Source organism: Neophocaena asiaeorientalis, unplaced genomic scaffold, assembly GCF_003031525.2.
Source record: "Neophocaena asiaeorientalis asiaeorientalis breed wild unplaced genomic scaffold, Neophocaena_asiaeorientalis_V1.1 scaffold98, whole genome shotgun sequence".
NCBI lineage: Eukaryota > Metazoa > Chordata > Mammalia > Artiodactyla > Phocoenidae > Neophocaena > Neophocaena asiaeorientalis.
The window spans coordinates 1806114-1832373 of NW_020172459.1; the positions used below are offsets into that span (position 1 = coordinate 1806114).

General features: G+C 54.3%; 1 protein-coding gene across 1 annotated transcript in view; it reads right to left on the minus strand.

Moving 5' to 3' along the window:
- Positions 1-26260, minus strand: part of MYO7B (myosin VIIB) — a 95479-nt gene that overhangs the window by 13702 nt on the left and 55517 nt on the right. The window contains exons 16-30 of the mRNA XM_024738064.1: positions 24618-24755; positions 22672-22824; positions 21996-22094; positions 20143-20237; positions 17144-17228; positions 15306-15524; positions 14302-14472; positions 13226-13435; positions 12924-13091; positions 9864-9941; positions 9588-9715; positions 5411-5537; positions 3278-3397; positions 2035-2208; positions 1214-1441 (exon numbers count right to left, since the gene is read on the minus strand). Coding sequence (XP_024593832.1) covers positions 1214-1441; positions 2035-2208; positions 3278-3397; positions 5411-5537; positions 9588-9715; positions 9864-9941; positions 12924-13091; positions 13226-13435; positions 14302-14472; positions 15306-15524; positions 17144-17228; positions 20143-20237; positions 21996-22094; positions 22672-22824; positions 24618-24755 — 2193 coding nt within the window. The remainder of the gene's footprint in view (positions 1-1213; positions 1442-2034; positions 2209-3277; positions 3398-5410; positions 5538-9587; positions 9716-9863; positions 9942-12923; positions 13092-13225; positions 13436-14301; positions 14473-15305; positions 15525-17143; positions 17229-20142; positions 20238-21995; positions 22095-22671; positions 22825-24617; positions 24756-26260) is intronic.

Sequence of the window (26260 nt, forward strand, 5' to 3'; positions counted from 1 at the left end):
CGCTCTCGCCCCGGCCCAGCAGAGGTGACCAGCCACCTCTGCTAGGCAGGACCTGCCCCTCCCCCAACACGGCAGAACCTCCGCGGGCCCCGACTGGGCTCCGGCTGGCAGGCAGGGACCTCCCAGCAGCCTTGGCCTGAGCCCTGCGGGGCCTCTGCCTGAGGACAAGGGGGCATCCCCTGTGCCCCTCTCTCAGCCTTCCGGAGCCAGAGAATGTGTGGGAGGGAGCTCTGAGGCCTGGGTGGAGCCCCAAACACAGCTGTCTGAGTGGGGTGAGTGTGGGCGAGGCCTTCACCCTGTCTCCCCCAGTCCTCACTGAGCAAAGGGGACCAGTGGCCACCCCTGTATGGCCTCTGCAGGGCTCATGTGGGTGGAAGCCTGTGTAAGGCCCCAGCATGCACAGCACAGAGCAGGGTTCCTGCTCCTAGCAGCCCAGTGCTTCCCGGGAGACCAAAACCTTGCCCGGCCACCCAGCTGCCTGCCCTCTGGGTCCCCTTTTCCCCTCACCCCTGCCTCTCCCTGCCCACTGCCCCATTCCAGGCAGGCCTCCAGGGCTGCCATGGCTGCCTCCGACCCCCCAGGGCAGCATCCTCCGATTCGGGCCCGGGAGGTCTGCACCCACTGAACAGGTGCAGCGCTGCCCTAGGACTTCAGGTGCACAAGCTCCCTTCCCTCGAGTCTCACAAACATCCAGAAAGCTCAGGTGACTCTGCACTTTCCAGATGAGGCCCAGAGGCTCAGAGAGGTGCCCTAAAGTTCCAAGGTCACACTGCCAGGAAGAGGCACAGGTGGGACCTGAACTCAAGTGCTGGGGCTCCAAGGCCACGTTCTTGACCCCCAGGCCCTGCTGCCCCATAAGCAGCTGCCGTGGTGAGGCCAGGTGGGCTTGGGGCTGATGGGAGGGCTTCCCCACCGGCTGCAGGTGCCCCAAACCCCAGTGGCTTGAGCAAACCTATGGCTGAGGGACGAGATGGAGGCGGCCGGGCAGGGACAGCTGCGCCCAGAGGGGCCCAGGGACCTGCACTGGCGGACGCACCCCCGGGCCTGCTCCTCTCCCCTGGCTGCCTGCCCTCCAGCTCCCCACAGCCATCCCTGGTGGCCGCAGCCCAGCTGCCCTTGCTCTGTCCCCGCCGCCCCTGCGCTGGAACAGGGCACTTTCTCGGGCTGTCTGATGGGTGGGTCTTCAGGGCCCTGACGGCCGTGGTCCCCTCACCTTCTCGAAGCTGTACTCGCCGGAGCGAACTCCGTGGAGGACTTGGTGGTAAATGAGGCGGGTGCTGACTGGGTCCTCCCGGGAGTCATGCCACGGGGTGAAGAACTCCTTCCGGAAGTAGAGGCGCCAGGGTGCCTTGCGCTCGCTCTCGCCCCTCTCCCGGGCCAGCTGCTCACACTGGGCCACGGCGTCCATCACGTGGTCGCGCCCGCTGCCCAGGGACCAGAACTGAGGCCAGAATCGGGGCGGCAGGGGTGAGTGACTGCTGCATGTCAGGCTGCCCCACCTGCCCTTGGCACACGGAGGACAAGAGCCCGCTGGACGCCCGAGGGACTCCTCCCCATGTGGCATGGACTGTCAATCACCCCCCCCAACACTGTCCCCCCTGCCCGCCCCGCCCACAGGCAGCACATGCCCACGTGACGGGGTCGGAACACTCTGATTGGTTGGTTGGCATGAGCACGTCTCGGTCTGAGGCTCTGGGCATGGGCATCAGGGCATCTGGGGGGGCGACGACGTGGGGTTCAGGTGGGGCAGTGCTGGTGTGACCTCCGCACTGCTACATGGGAGTCTGAGCTCCCAGCGTGGGGGGCTTGGAGCAGGATGTGGGGGGGGACCTACCAGTGTGCCTGTGACACCGTCTGGGGCCGAGGTACAGCCCTGGGCTGAGCGCATGAGTGTTGGGGCAGGAGGGCAGGTTGCCTTGTTAGGAGGCATGTCTGTGAGCGGGAGTTTGTGTTCGTATCTGTGTTTGGCAGCCGGCAAGGCGAGCGGTGGCTAGGCTGATAGGCGGGTGGTGGATGGGACTCCCTGGCCAGTACCTTGTCATACACGGCAACCTGCAGGGAAAAGCCCACGTGGTCGCTGAGGCCCTGCTTGTGGGCGATGTGCAGGCAGACTTCCCGAGACGTCGAGGCTGAGTCCACCGAGACGGTCAGGCTCTCTCCAGTCGCCAAGGTCACATGGATCGGGACGTGCTTCTTGGACTTGACAGCCTGGGGACAGACGAAGACTCAGGTCCTCTACCCGGGAGGCTCCTGGACTCAGCTGCCGGCGCTGGCGCTCCCGGAACCCTGGGATGGGAGGCCAGTCCACCATCCCTTCTTCTCATCACGCTGCCCCTGCTGGCTCATCCCCATGGGTTCCAGGGGGAGGAGCCTTCTGAAGCCCCACCCGGTTCGGCAGGGAGTTAACAGAAGTCCTGGCCAACGGGCATCTGCTACTGAACTGACAGACTGGGCCAGGGCTGCGCCCCTGGGATGCAGCCGGCAAGCGGGAGGCCCAGTTTTAACATGAGATCCCTGAATTTTGGCTGGGTGACTCAGAATCACAGAAAGTCAAGAAGCTCTCGGAAATGGCTGGGTCTCGTACTCTGGAACATTTGGGGTCCGAGGAAGCCACTGTTCCTCTCTGTGTACAGCAGGGCGTGAGCACCACCACACCGTTAAGGCAAGTTCACATGCAACTCCAAGGATCGTGGGCAGAGCAGGTAGGTAAGGTGGAAGCGGGGAGGCCCTGTGGACTCGGGTGGCAGGGCGAGGATGGGAGGGAGTGTGGCGGGAGGTTACCCTGCTATAGGGCACCGTGGGGCACAGACAGTGAGTGCCTTTCAGGAGCTGCAGGTATAGTGGGGGGCAGGGGTGTCCCCTCAACCCTGCCTGCTTCTGAAGGTCCTTTCCTGAGGATACTGCAGGAGCTCACAGGTGACACAAACAACATTGCCACCACGGCAGACAACCTTGGTTGGCCATATAAAATGCGTATGTCCTCGGGAGGGGTAACGCTTTAAGCAGCCACTCACACCCTGCAGCTAAGGAACTAAGGAACTAAGTAGACTTACTTTCCCCTTCAGCTGGTAGGGCCCTAAAGGAATGCCGATTTAGATTGGTGGCGAGGGTGCAATTCTGAAGGCTGGACCAGGCCTGGGGAGGGTCACGGGGACCACAGGCACAGAAGGCGGTGGATGGGCCCGGAGTGCACACTTCCTGCCGGCAGCCCCATGAGCTGTGCTGGAAGAGCCATGACGGCTGGCACCATCCCACATGGACCGTCTCTCGCCCCTACCTGCAGCTCCAGCCAGGAGGGCGGCTCCGTGCGCACCCCGTTGGCACAGGTGCGTCTCAGGCGCTCAGCACAGAAGGGCCCGTAGCCGACTGGCCCTTGACCAATGAAGTTCAGCAGATACTGGTGGGTGAGGAAGGGAAGGGGACGAAGACACTTAGAACAGAGGACACTTTCTACTTACTGTCCAGATTCTAGAAACTGTGATACTAATTGTAACTATGGATGTTGGATGTGTTAACTAACCTTACTTGGCAATCATTCTGCAATACACACCTATGTAAAATCACTACACTGTACACCCTACACTTGAACAATGTTATATGTCAATTACATTTCAATAAAACTGGAAAAAAATTTTAAATGAAAATAAAAATGATAATAGTGTTGGCAAAGGTGCATTGACACGGGGCTCTCACCCTGTGAGAAGAAATATCAATTGTACGGCATTTCTAAGGAGTCATTTGTCAACATGCTTTAAATAGTACATAGTTTAAAAATGTACATACTCTTCGACTTAATAATTCAAACCTACGATAGAGGGAGATATATAGGTTTTTTTGCTTTTCATTTTTAAAATTTATTTAGTCTTTTGGCTGCATTGGGTCTTCGTTGCTGTACGTGGGCTTTCTCTAGTTGTGGCGAGCAGGGGCTACACTTCGTTGCGATGCGTGGGCTTCTTATTGCGGTGGCTTCTCTTGTTGCAGAGCACGGGATCTAGGCACGCGGGCTTCAGCAGTTGCAGCACGTGGGCTCAGTAGTCATGGCACGCAGGCCCTAGTGTATGCAGGCTGCAGGAGTTGTGGCACGCAGGCTCAGTAGTTGTGGCGCATGGGCTCTAGGGCGCGTGGGCTTCAGTAGTTGTGGTGCATGGGCTCAGTAGTTGTGGTTTGTTGTTTGTAGAGTACAGGCTCAGTAGTTGTGGCGCAGGGGCTTAGCTGCTCCGCGGCATGTGGGATCTTCCCGGACCAGGGCTCGAAGCCATGTCCCCAGCATTGGCAGGCGGATTCTTAACCACTGTGCCACCAGGGAAGTCCCTATAGTTTTCAATCATAGTGGTGTTTATGGTGATGGGCAATTGGAAGATGGATCCTAAATGTCCATCAACGAGTGAAATACACGCTGGGACAGCACTAACAGATGGCATTAGCACTGCCATTTGGGAACAGTTTATGACATGAGAAGACACATAAGATAAGTGTTTAAAATGTTTAAAAAGGAGAGCCGATGTTCAAAATATGTTTGATAAGATGCTGAAACAAGGCACTGAAAACTTTTTTGTCTCTCAGAGAGATTCTTTGAGGAGATGCAGCCTGGAAGGGTTTACTGGTGTCAAGGGTGGCCCAGGGCCTAGGGCAGATGGCTAGGGTGACCACACTTCCTGCTGTCCCTGACGGGACAAGAGGTAGTGATATTGTTTTCTATGTGATTCCAAGTATGACCCTATCACACCACAAAAGGCCAGGAATTGTAATGGAAGTTACCTCTGGGTGTGGGGATGACTTTTATTTTCTTTCTAGATTTTCTTCATATCCTACATATTACTTTTTTTTTTTTTTTTTTTTTTCGGACAGGCTCAGCGGCCATGGCTCACGGGCCCAGCCGCTCCACGGCATGTGGGATCTTCCCAGACCGGGGCACGAACCGTGTCCCCTGCATCAGCAGGTGGACTCTCAACCACAGCGCCACCAGGGAAGCCCCCTACATATTACTTTTATCATCAGAACCAAAAGGTATATTAGAGTAGCAAAGGCTGGGGCCTCCAACACTTGAAAGCACCTCCCTTGTTAGTTCTAAGGCCTAGAGAGAGATGCTGCAGCCAATCTCTGGTTGGTGCTCACTCCTCAGACCCCTTTGCCTTTTCAGTGCCCACTGCACCCATTGATTGTCTCATTGTCCCTGGTGCCTGAGCCCAGGTAAGATGACTCTGCAGATCCTGAGTAGAGGTTGGAAGGAGCATCCTTTTATGCAGACGGGAAACTGAGGCTCAAAGAAGCCCAGGCACTGATACCCATCCTGGCCTGCAGTAGCAGGAGAACTGGGCCATGCATGCGTTAGGATGTCTGGACCTGCTCCAGGGCCCCGGGCCCACCCGTGCTGCCCCCGCCTTCAGCCCCTGCCCCCAGCCCTTCCCACCTTCATGAACCTTTTGGATGGCAGGAAGCAGCCCAGGCACAGGGCAAGCAGGATCCATCCCCGGGCCAGGCTGCTTGTTTTGTAGTTCTCCGAGAGCTGCTTGCAGATCTGGCAGTAAATCTCGTCCCTAAAAGACACGGAGTGCTGGGAGGCCAGGCAGGGGGCTAGCTCTGGGGGAGAAGAGGAGAACGGGGCACAGGGGCACACAGCTCCTTCTGCACCCCTAGGGGCAGACATGTTTGCAGGGGGACCTCCAGCCTCCTCGCCTCCAATTGCTTTTGCTGCACACCCTCACATCCAGGCCCACCGTGGACCCTGTCATCTCCCAGGACTGTGCTCCCTCCAATGTCTCCCCAGTGGGCTCTGTAGCCCCACTCCTTTCTTTTTTTCCCTTAATATTTATTTATTTATTTGGCTGTGCTGCGTCTTAGTTGTGGCACACGGAATCTATTTCCTGAGCAGGGATCGAACTCGGGCCCCCTGCATTGGTAGCGTGGAGTCTTAACCACTGGACCGCCAGGGAAGTCCCTCTGCACCCCCGTTCCTGATAGCCCTTGTTTCCTGTCTTCCCAAGGCCTCAGCCCTCTGTCCTCCCAGTCAGTCATCTCGGCCCCTTGGGCCTTTGCTCCTGCCCTCACCCACTCTGCTCACAGCACCTTGACCCTCCAGCTGTGGGTCACAGCTACAGGGAGGGCCGAGGGGTCTCCAGCCAAAGCCCTGCTCCTAGCAGATCAGCCTAATCTGATCTGCTCCTTTCCCCAACCTCACAGTTATTTCAAACCTTTCCCTCTGCCTAGAGGTCCTCCCCCTTCCCCTGAATGCAGCACCCCCCACCCCGCCACTGCAGGGAGGAGAGTGGGGACTTCGAGGGAGAACCCCTCAACTCCTCACCTCCTGATCAGTTCCCATTCCCACAGGCTCATGAACCTCTCTTCTCTGTGTCCTCTTGGGGAAGGGGCTTTCCTCCACTCTTCCCTGCTGACTCAAGCCTCTATCAACTTATAAAAGTGTCACATTAGCCTCTCCAACCTCACACATCCAGAGACCAGCATCTTTCCCCTAATTACACAGCGGTATGCTCCTAAATGTTTAACAACCAACTCTTCTGGGGGAAAAAGCCCTGAAATTCATTGCATTTGCCAATTTCTGTGGTGTAAATATTCCCACCAGTGCTGATTTCAAGCTACCAATGTCACGTTGCTGACCACAGAGTTCAGAGGAGACGTGCACGGCCAGCTTTCCTGGGCCAGTATGGTCAGTCCCAGCAGACCTCCTCCTTCTGCAGCCTCTGCAGGCACTGCCATCAACCACTCTCCCAGACGGGAAATCTGGGGGCCACCCCAGACTCCACCCATCAGCCACCACATCCTACTATCTGTCTCCTGGAAAATTTCTCTGTCCCCTGCTCTCCACTTCTGCTCCCTGGGCTTCCTCATCAGCTCTGCAGCAGCCCTCTCCTGGCCTCCCACCCCCAGGCTCCATCCCTCCATGTCATTGCCAGGAAGATCTTTCTGGAAGTCATCTATGATCATGGTCTTCTCTTAAAGCTTTTCCCTGTGCTTTAAGGATTGAATTCAAACTCTGGGCCCCAGCTGGGACAAATCATCCGGAATTCCAGACCCTCAGGCTGTTTCAGAACTCTGTGACCCTGCTCACCCTCTCCCTCTGTCTAGCGAACACCCCTCCTCCTTCCCACCCCACCTGGCCCTACTCTTTTTCGGTGCCCCCACTGGATCACCACCTTAGCACAGGCAGTTATTGTGGGTCTCCGGGTCCTCCCATGCTCCCCAACTAAAGGATGGGCTCCTTGAGGACAGAGACACGTTGCCTTCTTCTCTACATCCCCAGCCCACAGGCCAGGGCCTGGCCCTGAGCAGGTACTTAATAAACATTTATCAAACGTGTGGCTGGATGTGAAGTGGGGCATTTGCTTTGTCTTGGAATTTGGCTAAGACTCCAAAGCCAAGGATAAACAGATGATAATAATATTCTAAAGAGATACACTCTTGTAGGATTTACTAAAAGATGGCAGAACCAGTCCAGCCAGCACGCCATCTCCAGCCTGCATAAAGGAAGGTGAGAAATTTGAAAGGTGATTCCTGGAAGCGACTTCATGGGAGTAGAGAGATCTCTGGCTCATCTTCACTACATCTAAGTGAGGGGGAGTGAGGGGGGACCCAGGAGAACTGCTAATGGAGTGGGGACTGTCTGCTAGAGACGGACCCACCTCACTCCCCATCTGAGGCATGATGAGCCCCAGCAGCCCACTGGACCACCCCAGGGTACTGGAATGGGGCATGATGACAGAGCTCTTGAGAGTGCTTCGTTTGTGTCCCCTGGAGATACAAGTTGGGGGTCTCCATGAACAAGAGACTAGTGTCTGCTTCCTGCTAGAGAAGTCTAAGCCACCCTTGATGCGCAAGATGGGAAAGAACAGTCAAGAGCTGAGAACTGCACTTGTACAGTTTGGTGGGGCAAGCGTGGATGGGTGTCGGTTGACCAAGAGGAGGCCATGGAAGGAGCTGGGCGTCAGGCATCTCGCTGGGATCCACGCAAGCAGGCCAACCATCATTCCGGAGGGTCCCAGTGGTTAAGAGGCTGTGGTATGTTCCATTAGGGGCTAGAGATGACAGAGAACCTCAAGGGATCCCTGAGACAGTGTTGGCCCCAGCTGGGGTCAGGACTGTGCGGAAGTGCCTATAGGGTATCTGAAGAACCCACAATCATCTTATATGGGTCTGCCATGTTGGAGGGTGTGGTGGCCAGTGAGGACTAACCATGAGAGAATTACCAGTAGAACCAACTAAGTTGGAAGAGTTGCCATGTTAGTGTCATGCAGGCAGCTAAAACGCTAGTCTTACTGGCTTGAAGAACCAGAAGACAGAGTTTGGGTACCCACAGCAGTTGAAAGTGAAAAGAGAAATCGTGTAATGAAGACAGCCAAAGAAGAGGAGTCCTACATTTTGCATATAAAATCTTCCTGAATCTCTGGCTCACCCTTGATCTACACATGTGTGGGGAAGACTCCAGGCAGTCCAGCAAAGGCTAAAATAACTGAACAGGGTTTCCAGGTACTGCTCACCAAAGGGAGGCAGAGTTTGAATCCACCCAAGTTAATTGTCTGCCAAAATGAAAAGTCAACACTCTCCGAAGGAATACAACAGATTCCAGAGTCTCTAAACATATCATCCCCAAATGTCTAGGATACAACCCCAAAGTACTAGATTTCTGAGAAAATAACAGTCAGGTACTGGACGTATGAGGAAACAGGAAAACATGACCATTCTCAAGAGAAAAGGCAATCAGTGGAAACTGGCCCCAAGATGAACCAGATATTGGATTAATCAGAAAAGGTTTAAAAACTACCATAACTGTGCTCAAAGATGTAAAGGACACTATGCTCATAGTGAATGAACAAACAGGATATCTTGGCAGAGAAACAGAAACTATAAAAAAGAACCAACTGCAAACTCTAGAATTGAAAAATATGATATATGAAATTTTAAAAAAATGTTGGATGGGTATAATAGCAGACTGGGGAAGACCAAAGAAAAATCAGTGAATGTGAAGATAGATTAATAGAAACTATCCAATCTAAAGAACAGAGGAAAAAAAAAAGAAAGCAGGGATGAACAGACCCTCAGGGATGTAAGGGATAATATAAAAGTCTTCCATAGGTTTAATTAGAGTTCAAAGGAAAAGAGAGAGAGAATGAAGTAGAAAAGAACATTTGAAGAAATAATGCCCCCAATTCCCCCAATTTGGTTAAAAATAATAACTTAAAATATGTGAACCCTTGAGATACAGTAGTCTGTCCCTGAAAGCAGTATACATGGTTCTTTAAATTTCTATAAAAACACAATTCCTGTAAAGCAAATTGTATATAAAGTAAAATATATATAACATAAATGAGGGACTTGCCCATTTAAACGGACTTGCATTAAAGCTGGTTATCAAATGAATCACCAGCCCATGATGAATTTGTCTTCCTAAAACTGGGTTTCACCCAGGGGTTTTAACCCAGAGCAAATAGAGAACCCTTGATGATAACGTCTGCTGTCCTGAGACCCAGCCTGCAGGCCCCAGGGTAGGGAGCAGGATAGGGCTGCAGCCATGGGCTGAGAGCCAATGAGGGGTCCCATGTTCTGAATGGGGTGCGACGGGGGTGGGGACTGACCTGAGGCTGGGCCGCAGGATGGCATAACCCACAATGAACTGCACCTTCTCCAGATTGGACATGGGTCGGTCTGAGATGGGTTCGTCAGGATCAAATGCCTCTTCCCCGATATTCAGCTGGCTGGCCACCTTGAAACCCAAAGGCGGCAGTCAGGACAGCTGAGATTCTTCCCATTTGCAAAGGAGGAAACCGGGTGAAAGCCTGGAATGCTGCCGCAGGCCAGCCAGCTGGCGGCAGAGCTGGGAACAGGCCCAGGTCCCCTGTCCCTGGGCTCACCTGGCCCGTGACCCTGGAGGACCGCTTCAGCTTCATGGAGGAGATGTCCTTGGTCCCGCTGTCCCTGCGGTTGGGCCTCTGTGGATGGAGACAGTTCTTGAGGGATGGTGAGCTGGGGTAGCACCTCCCAATCTGACCCAACAGTGCCTAGGGTGGGGCTAGTCTTCAGGTCCCCCAGCCATTTCCCAGCTGATTGACAAAGCGCCAAGCAGCCCCTCATCTTGACCGAGCTGTGCAACACTGACAGGTGTGCATTGCCATCCTCACAGCTGAGTGAGGAAACAGAGGCGAGGGAAAGTGAGAAACTGGACAAAAGCTGCTCGGCCAGTCACCTGCCCTCTGGGAGGGCTCAGGACTGTCCTGATTCCAAAGCTTGGACCTCTCGCCAGCCAGGCGGGCTGGGTCTGAGCCCAGGTGCCCAGGACAGCCCCAGGCTATGGTCACTCTCTGTGACAGTTTGGTGGATGAATTGGAATACACTCCACCCACTGCAAGGTAGGGGCTTTCCCAGAGATCAGAAGATTCTAAGCTGCGGGGCCTGGTCTGGGTGGGGAGGGGTCTGCCCCCAGCCATCGTGATCTGCTGGTCTCCTTAGGGCAGGGGTCACACACTGTCCTGATGGTGTCATGAGAAGTTGCTGCCAAAATTAGAGCTCAATGTGGGACTGGGTCCAGGGCTGGGTACCAGCTTCTGGCTGGGCTAAAACTGGTTTGCCACACAGGGGACAAACATAAAACATGGTAGGCTGGCGGGCGAGGGTGGGCAAGGCTCACTCAGCCCACTGCTCCTCCTCGGGGGGCACATGGTGGGTGCTTAATAAGTGTGCAGGAAGGAACATTTGAGATCTGACCTCTGGGAAGCCAGTCCTCCCTGTGTTCACCTTCCAGAGGTGCCAGTGGCTGGACCACCTCCCAGCATCCCCTCCCTGAGAAGTGGCCAGCCTCCAAGGTGGCCCCCAGTGGCCCTTGCCTCCTGACATTCTCACCCACCGTGGCATGTAGGCATTGAAGCTTCCTTCCTGCTGTCTCTCTGAGGTCACTCATTGTGGAGGAAGCATGTGTGAGAACACTCGGGCAGCACCATGGAGAGGCCCAGGTGGCCAGAGCTGAGGGCTCCTGCCAGCAGCTATGTGAGGGAGCCATTTGGAAGCAGATCCCATAGCCCCAGTCGAGCTTGGAGATGACAGCTTGACTGCAACCTCACCAGAGACCTTGAGCCCGAACTAACCAGCTAAGCTGCTCCTGACCCTCAAAAACTGTCTGAGATAACGAATGTGGGCTGTTTCAAGCTGTCAAATTTAGGGGGTAATTTGTTACACAGCAATGAATGACTATTACACTCTGCAGAGCCCACATCTCTAGAGGTCAGGGAGTCAGGGCTTGAGTTTGGGCAACTTCCATGTAATCCCTGGACCAGATCTGGCCACGTGATGCCAGGCTGCAGACTCCCTTAGATGTCTATGCAGTTGGTCTGCACACAGGACCTCACAGCTATCTGAGCTGAGGTATGGGGCACTGTGATATTGTGATTTCTAATAGGAAATATATATTTGGTCTGTGTCCCCATTACTGGCACAGAGCTCCTAAAACCCTTGGAATTTCCTATGATAAAGGTGTCTTTTTATGTTAATGAGGTGACTTTTGGAAAGCACCTAAGGGTGGGTCTGGTTGCCAGGGGACAAGGGGAGGGGGGAGGGGCGGGACATTGAGTTCAGCTGGCTCAGTGGCCAATGATTTCATCAATCGTATCTATGTAATGAGGCCTGCGTAAAACCCCAAAAGAACAGGGTTCAGAGAGCTTCCAGGTTGGTGACCACTTGGAGATTTAGCGAGAGTGGTGCCTGGAGAGGACATGGAAGCTTCTTCTTCTTTTTTCCTATTATTTATTATCTATTGTTTGGCTGCACCGTGTGGCTTGTGGGATCTTAGTTTCCCGACCAGCGATTGAACCCAGGCCCTCGGCAGTGAAAGTATGGAGTCCTAACCACTGGACCACCTGGGAATTCCCCATAGAAGCGTCTTAGTCTTTCCCCACACCATGCCCTATGCATCTCTCCCATCTGGCTGTTCTGAGTTGTATCCTTTTATAATAAACCAGTAATGTAGTAAGTAAAATGTTGCTCCGAATTCTCTGAGCCACTCTCCCAAATTAAACCCAAGAAGGGTGTCATGGGAACCCTCTGATTACAGCCAGTGGGTCAGCAAATGAGGAACAATCCGGACTTGCGCTGAAGCAGGGGTCATCTTGAAGGATGGAGCCCTTCATCTGTGGAATCAGACGTTACCTCCAGACAGATAGTGTCAGGATTGAGTTGAATTGTAGGACACCCAGCTGGTACTGAGAAGTCTTGGTGTGGGGAAAAATCCCCATACATTGGAATTGGTGTCAGAATCATAGGCAATCGTGGGACTCCTAATGCTGGTGGGCCCGAGTGCTATCACTGCTGTGTCATTCCTTTGGACTATTTTCGTTAATTCCACTAAGATGACATCATGAAACCAGGGCTTTAGGAAGGACTTCTGACCAAATATGGATGTGAATTAACCTTCCATCAGAGGACAGGGCAGAACATGGGTAAAGAATTTGGTCTCTGAGTTCAGCAGAATGGATTCAAAGCCCAGCTGTGTCACACGTATTCACTGTGATCTGGGGACAAGTCACTTCACTTCTCAGTTCCTCTAGCTACAATAAACTTAATAATCCCTACCTTGTAGGGATGGCTCATCTGGAAATTAACTGCAGACAGGCAACTGGCACATAGCACGTCACCAGTCAGTAATAACATCTGTTGTTAGTATTACTGTCCAACGTTCAGGTCAAACCCGGTGTTCAGAGCCTGGGAGATCCTCTCCTCTGATGACTGTGTTAATTCACAAAGTCCTGGGTGTAATGCCTGACTCAGGAGTTCCTGAGTGCCATCCAAGACTGAAAAGCCTCGGGGGCCCCTGGGTCCAGCAGGTGATGCTCACTCCACACCTTGCCTCCCGCTTCCAGTCCAGCTTCCGGGGCCTGGGGACCCCGGAAGGGCGTATGCCCTTTGTGCCCCCGCCCACTGCGCACCTGTGCGGATCCGCCGTGTGCTGGAGGCTGGGCACCGCTCTCCCTGCCCGGGGCGTCATGGATCTGCCGCATCACCGAGTCACCACGCAGGGTGTTCCTGGCAAAGAGCACTGGCTCCGGGATGTCACCCATGAACCTCTGGATGATGTTCCACACAGCCAGGGCGGCCTGGGGAGACGGGGACAGAGTGCCTGGCTGGAAGCCAGCTCCACGCAGCGGGGAGCCCACAGCACCCCGTCCGTGCCTGGTTCCCGCTGAACCAGGGGGAGGCCTGAGCCACTAGAAACCAGAGAACCAGGTACCGAGCAGTCGGCATCCTCCTCGTGGTAAAGCAGAGGGTATCGGAGGGGCCGCCGGATGTGTGTGTGGCTGGCTGATTTCTGAAAGTAGGTCACAGCGAACTTGGGGAAGGTGTACTCGGCCAGGCCGTCTGCGTCCTCCTCGGGCTCCTCCATGATGGGGACCGTGTCCAGGTCAACCTCGGGTAGCTTCTGGGTCCTCTCTTCCAGATCCTGGGTGCCAGTGAGAGGGAGGGACAAGGGTCTGCTGTCCTTTAAGATGTGACCTGGCAGCGTGTGCATCTTTGGGGGCCGGGGAGCCCCAAGAAGGGTCTGTCTGGTTATTGACGGGGTGCAGAATTATCCACTGCCCCTTGTGTTGGGGACCTCCCCGACCCTCACCCTCGGTGGGCCCCTGGTGGGCTGCCGGGTGCTGGGCGGGCCTCGGTGTGAAAGCCCCAGGTACCTGGCACCCTCTGCCTGCAGACCTGGGCTCTCCAGACACTCCCCACTCCCTACCCGCTTCCTGCTTGCTTCTGTCAAATGCTCCTCCAGTGGAGGGGGGCCGGGCTGCCCGCACTGCACAGATGATTTATGTGTGTGTGGGGGAGCCTGGGCGGGGGAGGGGGAGGCATGAGCACCTTGGGGGGCGCCTAGGTCACTGGCCCAGAGCAGGATGCGGTGCGAGTCAGCGGGACAGCCCCGGAGCTGCCCCCAAATCAGATACGCCCTCCTCCTGCCGTGCGTTTTCTACCTCGGGTCCCCAGGTCACAGACTGCAGAGCAGCAGCCGCCGAGGTGCTCTGTGACAGGGGCCAAACGCACGCGGGAAACGCTGCCCGATTGAAAGCCCAATGACATTCGCGCAGTAAAGGCTCTAGGAAGCCTTGCAGGTAAGAAACCTGCTCAATTTGAAAGGGTTAGACCACAGAGACCCTCGCTCCTGTTTTCCCTGCATCTTCACCCAGGACCGCAGAACTCACTTCAACACCTACCTACTCCTTCGGCTCCCCGAGCTGAGTCTTGGCTTTTCAGTAAAGCCTAGAGGTTGGCCCCCAGACAGAGCCCCTCTCGCTGCTGTGCCGGCAGGGCCTATCTTACCTCGACGTGCGGTGTGGCCTGGCCTTCCTGCCCGCCCATCAGGGAAGGCAGGAAGCCGAACACCTGTTCCACCATCTCCGTGTCGGTGACAGTGTCGTAGATGGACTTACGCTTCCTGCTGGGGACAGCGCTTGGGCTTTTCTGCTCTGCAGCAGGGATGACCAGAGGCTCCTGCACAGACACCCCGGGGGGCCACGGTTACCACAGGCCCAGCTGGGGCAAGCCCCTCCCGGGAGCCAAATAAACCTCCTCCCGCCATATTTGTCCAAATCAATACATTTCCCTCTAAAATCCTAGGTTTTAAAAGCGACAGGGACTGGAGATCAACCAGCCTGGGCTTCTCCTTTCCCAGTGGATAATTAGAGGTCCAGAGAGGGGAGATGCTTGCTTGTCCTCACAGGGTACCACGCCAAAGCCCGAAGACCCCCAGAACCTAGCTGCAAAACCCACTCAGGCCCACCTGGTCCCTTCACAAAGAGTACCAAGGCTCCCCTGGGAGGGGGCCCTGGGCCTGCCCTGGTCTGTGGCCTGTCCGGGGCCATGTGGGTGCAGGAACACGCTGCTGACGTGTCTGGGGCTCTGCACTGTTTCTTGCTCTGGCCACTGTACTAGCACTGTGCCCCGTGGACCCATTTTCATCTACGGAGCAGGGGAAGACTTTAGCCTAGGCCCTCTTTCCTTATCACCACTGCCAAATGAGCAAGTTCTGAGGAGTGAGGCTGAGTCTCAGGTGCTCTCCGAATGGAGGAAATGGGATCACGCAAGGGTGAAATTTCAAAACGCAGGGATACGCATCTCGGCGCTGCTCCCCTGTTCCCTGCCCTCCCGCCTCTCTTGCCTGGACTCTCTTGAAGGCTCCTCTTGGTATTTCTTGGTATTTTTGGACCTGGAGGGGGCAGGAGTGTCTGGCAAGAGCCCTATGTTGCTGCCCATTCCTTCCGCCTACCCTCCCTCACCTGGGCCCAGCCACCTCCCACCTGCCCAAGAGGGCAGTGACCACCTACATTGGCTTTCTGCTGCCGGAAGTTCCGCCGGACAGCTGCGCCCCTGGCGTACGCCTGGATGACCACCACTGCCCTCCTCTTGGCCTGGACCTGCTGGCGCACCAGGTAGCCCCTGCAGAGGGCTTGCAGCTGGACCATCCTCTGCCGCATGTCCTGGTACTGCTTTGCCAGCAGGTGGCTCCGGGCAATGGCCTGCAGACGCTCAAGACCCAGGAGGACCTGCGGAGGCAAGAAGGACGGGCACTCACAGAGAGGCCTGGGCCCAGCAGGGCACAGAGCAGAGAAAGGCCTTCCCGAGGGGACAGAGAGCAAGGGGCAAGGTGTCCTCACAAATTAGCTTTACAGTTACCTGCTTTATGGCATAAGCGCTAGTGCTAAAATTTTATGTGCCTGTGAGTACAAGCATATTAAGTGAGTTAGTTACACTTGTAAAGCAGTTAGAACAGAGCCTGGCATGAAACTAGTGCTAAAGAAGGCTTTTTAAATGGCGTCAATAATAAAGTAGTTTCCTGGTACTTCTACCAGTAACAGAGAACTGGTTTGGGTGTCACATGCGTGATACGACTCCAGAGGCCTTGCTTTTCACACCTGCAGCCAAGTCCAGCCAGCTTGTGTGGAGCTAGAGTACCTGTGTGGAGGCCTATGGCCGGCTCCCTCAAGCTAATCCCTCAAGGATTTTGAAAATAAAGAGGAAATAATAAACTATGAGTACCTGCTTCTATGCTGCAAACACACCCTAGGCCACAGCAGTCCCTAAGCCTCTGGGATGGCTCCTGTTGGCTTCTGAAAGACCAACCTAACGGCTGCCAGGTGTGAGGGGTCACGCTTCATCTCACAGGTTTGGAAGTCACACAGACGCACATCCAAACTCCAGCTCTGCTGCTTACTGACTGCGTGCTCTTGGGGAAATGACTTAATTTCTCTATGCCTCGGTCCCTTGGCATACAGCGTTGGCTTAATAATAAATAAAATGGGGACTTCCCTGGTGGCGCAGTGGTTAAGAATCCGCCTGCCAATGCAGGGGACACGGGTTCGAGCCCTGGTCCGGGAAGATCCCACGTGCCGCGGAGCAGCTAAGCCCGTGCGCCACAACTACTGAGCCGGCGCTCTAGAGCCCGCCAGCCGCGGCTGGAGAAAGCCCGTGCACAGCAATGAAGACCCAACACAGCCAAAAGTAAATAAATAAAATAAATAAATGTATTAAAAAAAAAACTACATATAAGAAATTTAGGGAAAAAAAATAATAAATGAAATGATGCACACAGAGCGACAGGCCCCAAGGAGCCTTTCCATCCATGTCAGCTGCCGATGTGCCCTTGTGAGCACGGAACGAGGACAGGTGTGGGTCAGTTTTGCTGACGTGACCACGGCATGTCCCGACCACAGTCGCAGCCATGACCAAGGCAAGCAGTCGAACAGGCCCCACAGGACACGGTTCAAGGTTGCTCTGGTTTGCTTGTTGCGCAGACACTCGTTAGCAGTGCCTGTGGTCAAGGAAAAAACTAGAAAAAAATGCTTGAAACAGAAAACAATCAATCCATTAACTTATTCTGTTGCCCGGAAATTGGGAAAAAAAGCCACCATCTAATTTCAGAGCAGGGCATCTCATTCTAGCCCTGGAGATGCCCCAAATTCTGCAGGAGAACGCTTTGAAACCCGCAAACTGTGTGACCTGACACCATGCTAAGAAGAGTGTGTGGGGTGCTGAGGCCCAGATCATGCCTGTGGCTGATGTGATGCTTCCTGCCCCAGCTCTCACAGTCATAAACAATCGTCAACATTTGTTTCTAATTGGACGGCTGCTCCCGCAGGTTCCGCCTCCCACGTGAGTCTCTTACCAGCTTGAAGTTCCTCCTGCTGTAGTAGCCTCTCCACCAGGCCTGGAGGGTCACAGCTGCCCGCCTCTGCCTTAGGAACTCCTTCCTAGAAGCGGAAATGCAAGTCAGTGGTAACAACCACAGACATTTTAAAGCCTTTGGGGGGAAAAACTGATTTTGAAAGAAGAGAGGGAATGAAATGTCGGGGGAAATGAATGCATACAATATTTCTTTTCCAGAAGCCTTTATAGGCTGAAAGACAGACAGGTTAGGAGCTTAAAATCTACTGCCAACAACTAAATCTGTGAATGAGGACAGTTCAGTTTTTATTTACTTACTTATTTATTTAAACTGATCTTTTTTCTTTTTCTTTTCTTTATTTTCTTTTGGCCATGCCACGCAGCTTGCGGGATCTTAGTTCCCCAACCAGGGATTGAATCTGTGCCCCCTGAAGTGGAAGCGAGGAGTCCTAACCACTGGACCTCCAGGGAATTCCCGAGGACAGTCCAGTTTTTAGAGCGAGGAGAATAAATTTCCTCATTTCCCCCAAAGATCTCTGAAGGGATAAAACCCATTTCCAACTTTTTATTCGTTGTCAGACTCTGCCCCCTCCTCTGGCCACTAGCCCAGGGGTTTACCAGAAATCAGGTCAGAAGTCTTAGGACCAGAGCTCCTCTCTGGGGGCAGGTCAAAGCAGAGGGCTGCCCCCAGACCCAGGCAGCCTGGCAAGCTCCAGCAGACTGCTCCCTCCACAAGGAGGAACGAGGGCTGAAAACTGGAGGAGGTAACCTGAAACCTCGCCTCTTGGGGGAGTCAGAGGTGCATACAGGATGTACCTTTTCTCCCACACTTAACTGAGTTTTCTTATCACTTCTAATAATTTTTCAGGGTATTTTCTTAGGTTTAGGACAGTAGATCTCAATCATATTAAAAATCACCTTCGGGGAGTTGGGGGAGGGGGAATTGGATGAAGGTGGTCAAAAGGTGCAAACTTCCAGTTGTAAGATTAAGTACTAGGGATGTAATGTACAACACGATGACTATAGTTAGCACTGCTCTATGGTATATATAAAAGCTATTAAAAGAGTAGACCCTAAGAAGGATTTCCATCACAAGGGAAAAAAAATTGTTTTCTTTTGTTTCTGCATCTGTATGAGATGGTGGTTGTTCACTAAACTTATTGTGGTAACCGTTTCATGATATGTATAAGTCAAATCGTTATGTGGTACCCCTTAAACTTGTACAGTACTGTAAGTCAATTATATCTCAATAAAACTGGGGGACAAAAACCAAAACAAACAAACAAAAAAGAACAAGAAAAAAATCATCTGGAGGACTTCAATATTTATTGATGTCTGGGTGCCGTCCAGTCCAATTAAGTCAGAATCTTTGTTGATGGGTGGACAATATATGTCTGTATATCTATCTATTCAATATTTTTTGGTGCATGTACACACACACACACACACACACACACACACTCACACACTCACATGATGATTCTAATATAAGGCCAAAGTAAACAACTGAATTATCTAAAAATAAAGATAATTTGTCTCCTTTCTAATACTTATACCAGTGATTCTCAACTGGGGGTGATTCTGCCCCCCAGGCACATTTGGCAATGTCTAGACACATTTTTGGTTGCCATGACCGGGGGCTGGGGAGGATGCTACTGGCATCTAGTGAGTAGAGTTCAGATGTTGCTAAACATCCTGCAATGCCCAGGACAGCCCCCTATGACAAAAAGTTATCCAAGCAAAATGTCAATAGTGTTGAAGTGGAAAAACCCTGATTTCTATATTTTCTTTAAATTTCTTGTCTAATTGCATTGGCCAGAACAGCAAGAACACCATTAGTTACCAATGGTGATCACTTCTGGGAAGACGGAGTAGACATACTTTCCCTTACTCCTCCTATTAACGACAACTAAAAACCCCTAGACATTATACATAAAACAAACATTAAGAAGACTCTGAAAGATGGAGAGAAGAAGGAAGACCAGCTGAGGATCTCAGACACAGTGGTAACTTCTCTGGATTTCTTTTTGCCTCACATACCCCAGACTAGGAGTTGAAGAAGTAGGCGATCCAGAAATGACAATGGGCACAGACCAGAAAGACCCCAAGAAAAGGCTTCTCTCTCTACCAAAAGGATCAAGAAAGGGGCAGTTTAGCAAGACAGAAAACTTTTAGATAATAACCAAGTCTACTCCAGTGAAACATCATGTAAACAACTGTGGTTCCCCCACCTACACCAGAAGATGCCCAGTGGAAAGCCTAGACATCCACCCTCACCTGGGTTGTGCAGGAAGTCATCCTTGATGGGTAGTAATGAGCTCACCCCCAACAATGGCAGTGGAGACCACTGGGGAATCCCGAACCTGTATGGCCTTCTAAGCCACACCTCCCCGCCTCATGACCCTGCTTGCTGGCGCCCATGGCCGCTATTCCCGTGGCTCAGCCACTTTCTCGCACTTTGTCCTCTCTGGGTTTCCAGGCCTTCCTATGGTTGGCAACGGGCCGACAGGACAGCAGGGAATGGCACCATGGGACCTGCCGAGCCCCCTGGACGTGGTGAGGGGGAGGGAGGCGGTAATATGGCTAATTTACTGAACCTGCACTGAAATTCAAGCGTTATCTTCTTACTGACAAGGAACCCGAGTCAAAGACAGTTCTTTTCTTCCCTCCAAAACCAGCCACCTCATAAAACCAAACCCATACGTTCTCTAAGACAACTGAAGGAGAACACCGAGATATAGTCGAAACCAGAGCTGACGCTTCATTGGGCTCTTGCTTCCATGGTGGAGTTTGCCCTCCACCCCAAAGATTCAAATAATGTATTAGAATTCTCTGGCCAACACAGGCTGCAGTGTCCCTGGTCAGGAGGTCCCGACAGCGCTTCTGCCTCAGTCACCCCGAGAGGGGGACCAGTGGGAACATGTGGCCCTTGTGGGGTACAGGCCTGCCCAGGGTACATGGCGGGTGGGTGTATGGGCTGGGACGGGTCAGGGCAGGTACCTGTATCTGTAGCCCCGCAGGACTCTCTGGATGCTGACTGCAGCCTTGTCCAGGGCCTGGCTCCTCTGTACCGCCAGCAGGGTTTCCTGGTTTTCCTGGGATGGGAGAGATCTCATCACGCAGCTGCCCTGCCTCACCCCTACTCGCCCACCTGCAGCCAGAAGTCAGGGTGTCTCAGACTCTTCCCACACGGCTCCTAGGAGGGCGGGCAGGGGATGGGGCCCTCATGCTGCCACCGATGTGGCTCAGAGCAGAGAACCACAGCTACATCCCCAGCCCCGATCCAAGAACTTCCCATTTTAGTTCTTTCTTCTTGTTAATTCGATCTGGGAAATTTCACTTCTGCTCTGGAGAAACCAAGATGGGGGCAAAACATTTCCCCAAAGCTGTACTTTATTTCCCAAAACTCATGTGCAACGCTCATTCAGCTGTAATACAGATGCACGCTTGTTTCCATATAAACATGAACTCCAGCCTTTGCGTAGAATTCAGAGCAACGCTCATTCAGCTGTAATACAGATGCACGCTTGTTTCCATATAAACATGAACTCCAGCCTTTGCGTAGAATTCAGAGTGTTGAGGTCATAAGCCGTATTCATCCCTGAGCGGTGACTTTCCCTGGCCCACCTCCCTGCTCCCCCTGGATCCCGGGCCCGGAAGGAAGGGGCTGTCTTTGCAGAGTAGAGCGCAGCACAGCCCTTTGCTAAGTGATGAGCAGAGGCCAGGGGCTTGGTGGCCCTTCCTGCCCCCATCAGTCTTGCATCAAGCAAGCACTGGGTCTCTTCGTGTGCCTGGGTGGGCCCTGGGGACACAGAGATGGACTAGACCCCCGACTGTGGCCTCACGGAGCAGCCAGGAAGGGGGAGCGATGGAGGGGTGGGCACTCACCTCTCCTCCTTGGCCATCCACCCACGCTGACCCCACTCTCCATACCGCACCCTCCTGGGCAGCGGCCCTGGGACTCTCCAGACCTCTTCCCTCTGCCAGCCTCACCTCCCCAGTGGGGTCTGAAGCCCCTCTGCTTCTTCCTTCCTGTCAAGCCCCAGAGTCCCAGCACAGGCAGACGTGACTAACGCATGGACCTACGGACAGACCCACTGGAGAGCTGGGGCTGGGATGACAGACAAGGACGTTTGGGCAGGCTCTACGGGGGAGGAGGAGAGCGTGGAGGCCTCAGGAAGGGCAGTGGGGACGAGGTGGGGTGCGGGGCCGGCTGGCAGAGCCCTGATTCTAGCCCTGATCTTCTCTTTCTCGCCCTGCTGACCTGCCCAAGGCGTGTGAGGCTAGGAGACACGGAGGTTCTCTCCCTGTGGCTCCCTGACCCAGTTCGCAATCCTGGAGGGCCCGAAGGCCAGCCTCAAGGGCGGGAGGCTGCCTCTGCGTGACCTTGAGCCTCCCTGTGAGTTGACGGAGAGGGAGGTGGGAGGTGGGAGATGGTGCTGCTTGTACTGACCGGCCAAGGAGCTGTCATGGGGGGAGGGGGCACACTGCCTCCTGCCTGAAGCCCCGCCTCTCCAGGGAGGCAGGGGCGGGGCTTCCCCAGGTCTGACTGCAGACTGTGGCGGGCCTGAAGGGCTGTTCTCCGGGACAGTGGGAGACCTCCCTCAGCTCCTTCTTGCTCTTCCGCGGTGGCTTGGAGGCAGCCCCTCCTTCTCCTCAGGCCTTGCCCTTAATGTCCTCCTCTGAGAAGCCCCCGGGCTTTCACGGCCGGGCTCTCCCCGTGCCGTCCTCCTCCCTTCCTCCCTAGCGTGGCTTTCTTGAGGGAGGGGCCACGCACGGCCCAGGCGCCCACGGGCACCAGACCAGCCACACAGGCTTCCGGAGGCTGAGGACCAGCACGTTCAGGGTCTCACCTTCAGGAAAATTTTGGTCTTTCCCATTTTCCAGTCTTTGTCTGTGCGCAGCCTGCTTTCGGCGATGCGCAGGGTCATCTGGCGAAACTTGCCCCGAAGCTGCCAAAGAGAAACAGGACTGGCTCTGTGGAGTCACGCCGGAGCCTGAGGTCCCTCCTCCGGGGCTTCCTAGGGAGCGGGGTCCGTCTGCTCCCACAGGGGTCGCCGTCAGGGGCTGCTGGGCCGGGGCACAGGCACTGGGCACCCTGGATCAAGGGTGGGGCCCAGGGGACCATGAGGCCACCACACCTTGTAGGGCCTGGGGCCTCAGTGTGGCCGTTGGACACAGGCAGCCCAAACTTCTGGATGGCTGAGTGTTCGGGGAAGGCTAGGAAGCAGGAAGTGTCCTGCTCCCTGGCCACTTATCATCTCTGTGACATTCTGCCACGTAAAAGAGAGTGTTTGCTTTTAACTGCGCATGCTCCTAGAAGGAACATAATCAGCCGCTAGCCTCGTCTAGAGAACCGAAGCAGGAACGGGGGTCATTTCAAAGCTTGGAGTCCAGGGAGGGGCCCTGGGCATCAGGTGGGCAGCCCGCTTGGAACGGCGGCCGTGTGGGCGCCCAGAGGCGGCTGGGTTCTGCGGATGCGCACGCCGCCTCTCGGGGGCCCGTGTGCCGGGCCGTGGGGACACACACCTCCGTGCGCACGGCGCTGGGCAGCAGGACGTGGAACCTCTGCGAGAACTCCTCGAACGAGTAGCGGATGGGGAATCCGGACTTGCGGATGTGCAGCGTCTCTATCATGCCTGAGTAGCGCAGCTGCCAGATGCATAGCTCCCGGTTGAAGAGCTGTGGGCGCAGAGGAGAGGGGCTGATGGCGCGGGCCTCCCCCTTCCGGACTTCCCTGCCACCAACCCTTCGGCTGTCCACCAGATGCAGGAGAACCAAGCAAACGCTTGGTTTCATGAACGTTCTGTTTTGAAGGGAGATATTTGGTTGAAGTCGCTGCAAAGTCCTGGAAGTGTTTTCCAAGGAGCTAAAAAGTCGATAACATACGAACTGGGACATCCACAAGAACACCAAATGCTTCCCACATTTTCAGAATATGCAAAGTATGAGGAATATCGAAGTGTTTTTGCATATGCCACATTTAAAATTTTTTGAAGTGCCCCCAAGCAATGATGCCAAAGAACACAGTTTCCTTCTGGCTTTGCCTGTGTTGGGGTGACCGGTGCCCCTGCAGTCCTTCAGGCTGGGGCTCCATCGTGCCTCTCACACTCTAGTGGAAGGAATAAGTACCTTTCCTACTTTGAGTCAGAAAATATTCTAAACTTAGTCTGTCCATCCTCCAGAGATGGGTATTTGGAGAGGAACTTGGCCACGATGCTTTGCACAGGGGTATGGGGTCTCAGCCATGGCCCCAAGACTCTGCATGCCTGGGACCCTCGAGAGCCCCCCTCCACCTCCAACCAGGAGTGTCTGGGGACTGGGGCAAGCCCTCCAATCTGGCAAGCCCACCAGCACCTGGAAACACGGAGTGCCACAGAGGCAACTGCCTGTGGCATCTAGGACCGCACAGTAGTTAGTTTTGGGCAACTCCTTAGCTCCCATTTGTTATTTCCGGTGGGCCTCGTGCTTTTCCTTTAATCTTTACAACAGCCCTACCTGGTGCGGTACTGAGCTCCAACTTAAAGACAAGCTGCCTGAGGCTCAGGGCCATGCTCCTGAGTGGCTGAGCCAGGGTTCCTACCTTGAACCTTCCTGGCCCCTCAGCCTGGGTTCCCCTACACCCGCACAGCAGCTACCAACTCCCAGAAATGTCTCAGCCAGGGGCACCCACAAGACCTGAGAATGATCCTCAGGCCCCCACCTGTGGGCGTGGGTAGAGGACCTCTGGGAGCACAGTTACTCTCTAACATCTGTGCATTGTGCCTTTAAGGAAGACACACTTTGGATCTCCTGGGCCAGCCTGAATTTCATATGATTTTATACTTTTCAAAAAGGCACTTCATTTAATGTAATATTATTTCTTTTCTTAAGATTTTTTTTTTTTTTTAATCATGTTATCTCCTCTCAGATGGCATCTCCGAGTTTCTGGAATCCTGTATTTGCAGCCTCTGGGTGGGATTCCCAAGCCCATGTGTCAGGGGCTGGGCAGGCAGCAGGCTCCCACCCCACCACACACATAAGCAGATAAAGCCGCCTTCCAAGGGCTGCATGGCCTCAGGTCTCGGTGACCAGCAGTTGGTGTCAGTCTCTAAAATCACAGTACTGGTTGCTGCCCCTTATGGAGTGTGGTTTACTTATGCAGATGTGGCAAAAACGTCATGTGCAATCCTTGCTGCCCCCTGCAGGTAGGCAGGTCCTGAATTTACGGAAGAGAAAACTGAGGCTCAGAGAAGCAACACACCTGGCCAATGGCAGGCGAATGGCAGGGCTGAGACAGTTGAGGTCCAGGTGATCCAAAGCCCTGAAGGTCACAGACCTTCAAATGGCCTAGACTGGTCACCTTGCCTCAGTACCCACATCTGTAAAATGGGGGCAGATAGCTCTAAAGCTGCCCAGACACTCGTGCAGGGAGTGACATGACCCCAGATGCCATCAGACTCATGCAGTAGAGGCCTTCTCCCTCCCCGCATTACCAGTGGCTTCTTGTACTCATTGGGTTTGATGCAGCGGATGAAGTAGGGCTGGCGGTTGGTCAGGATTTTCATCAGCTGGTCCAGGGACTGCTTGAACTGGCCCGCCAAGGTGGAGGGCCGCTTGCCGGAGTCTGCAGACTGCAGGCAAAAGCACAGGGCACAAGTGGAGGGCTGGGGAGCTTGGCCTGGGGCACAGCTGACCCATGGCACAGTGAGGGCTTCTGCCGAGGTCCCGCAGGTGGGCAGGGCTACGTTCATCCAATCGCTCATTCATTCATCTAGCACAGGTTCCTCAAGTGCCTATGTGTGCAGGTGCCCAGCTAGACACTGGGGACCCAGAGCCAAGTAAGACAGGGCAAGCCTCCTGTCTAGGGGTGGGGCCCCCCAAGTGGGGCGCACAGATGATGCCCCAGGGTGAGGAGCGAATGTTTTACCTCACCATTCTACATGTTCAGTTTTTGTATCGGTTTTATATGCTTATTTTGAATGTTTTACACTGTACATTGTAAGCATTATAGTAAATGTATACAGTTTTAAAATACATGCATTAAAATGATGGATGCAAGAGAAACAAAAGCCCAAGCCCCGGGCCAAGAGTAGTGTGTGTTTTTGTGCAATGCTGGCCTTGGACAATGCTCCTTGATCAAACCTTTCCAAGGTCGAATGTTCTTGAGTATGTACTGCCAAACTGCGTCCGTCTGGAGACACGAGCTCAGCATTCAACACCTCTGAAAGCAGGATGCGATCACTGGCAGGCCTAATGACGATGGGCAGCATTTTCCTGTTGTCCTGGTTTATAAAATAATGTGCATTTCCCTCCACTGTCATTCTGTTGCCTGAAACCTGTGGGACATGCTCTGGTGTCCCCACAGGGCCAGGAGTAGGCTGTGCTCCGGCCTCAGCTGTGACGTCCAGGCTGGCTCTGTGAATGCAGAGGGTCTGGCCCAGCTCCGCCTGGTTCCAGACCTGGGCAATTCCTGCACAGCCTCGCGGCTCCTTGGTGCCCCCCTGGGCTGGCTCTGCACGTGGCTGTGCTGTGGGCCCGGGGCGCTAAAGCCTCAGGAGTAGAGGTGGGGGTTGGGATGATGAGAGGTCAAGGGCACCTCAGTGTGGCCAGGGCTGACTGTGCAGCATGCGGGGGAGAGGACAGGGGGTGTCCTCTGCTGCACCCACAGTTCCTGAGCCCCTGAGCCGGCCTCATCTCCCTGCCTGGGCGTGGGGGAGCTCCTCGTCAGGTGACTCACAGGGCTTTTCTGGAACAGTCACTGTTAAGGGGTGAAGGCATGGCTGCTAGGGGGTGCACAGACCCGCACCCTACTGGGGCGTCCTAGGCTGCTCTGAGGAGCACCTGGGGCTCTCTGCTGCCCACCTCCCTGGTCAGGAGCCTCAGTGCTGCTGCCACCACACCACACACACCACACACACACACAGCACATACCACTCACACAGCACACCACACACCACACACACACCACACACACACACAGACCACGTAGTACACACACACCAGATACCACATACCACAGACACACACCACACACACACACCACACACCACATACCACACACACACACACCACATACCACACACACACCACATACCAAACACACACACACACACACACCACACACACACCACACACC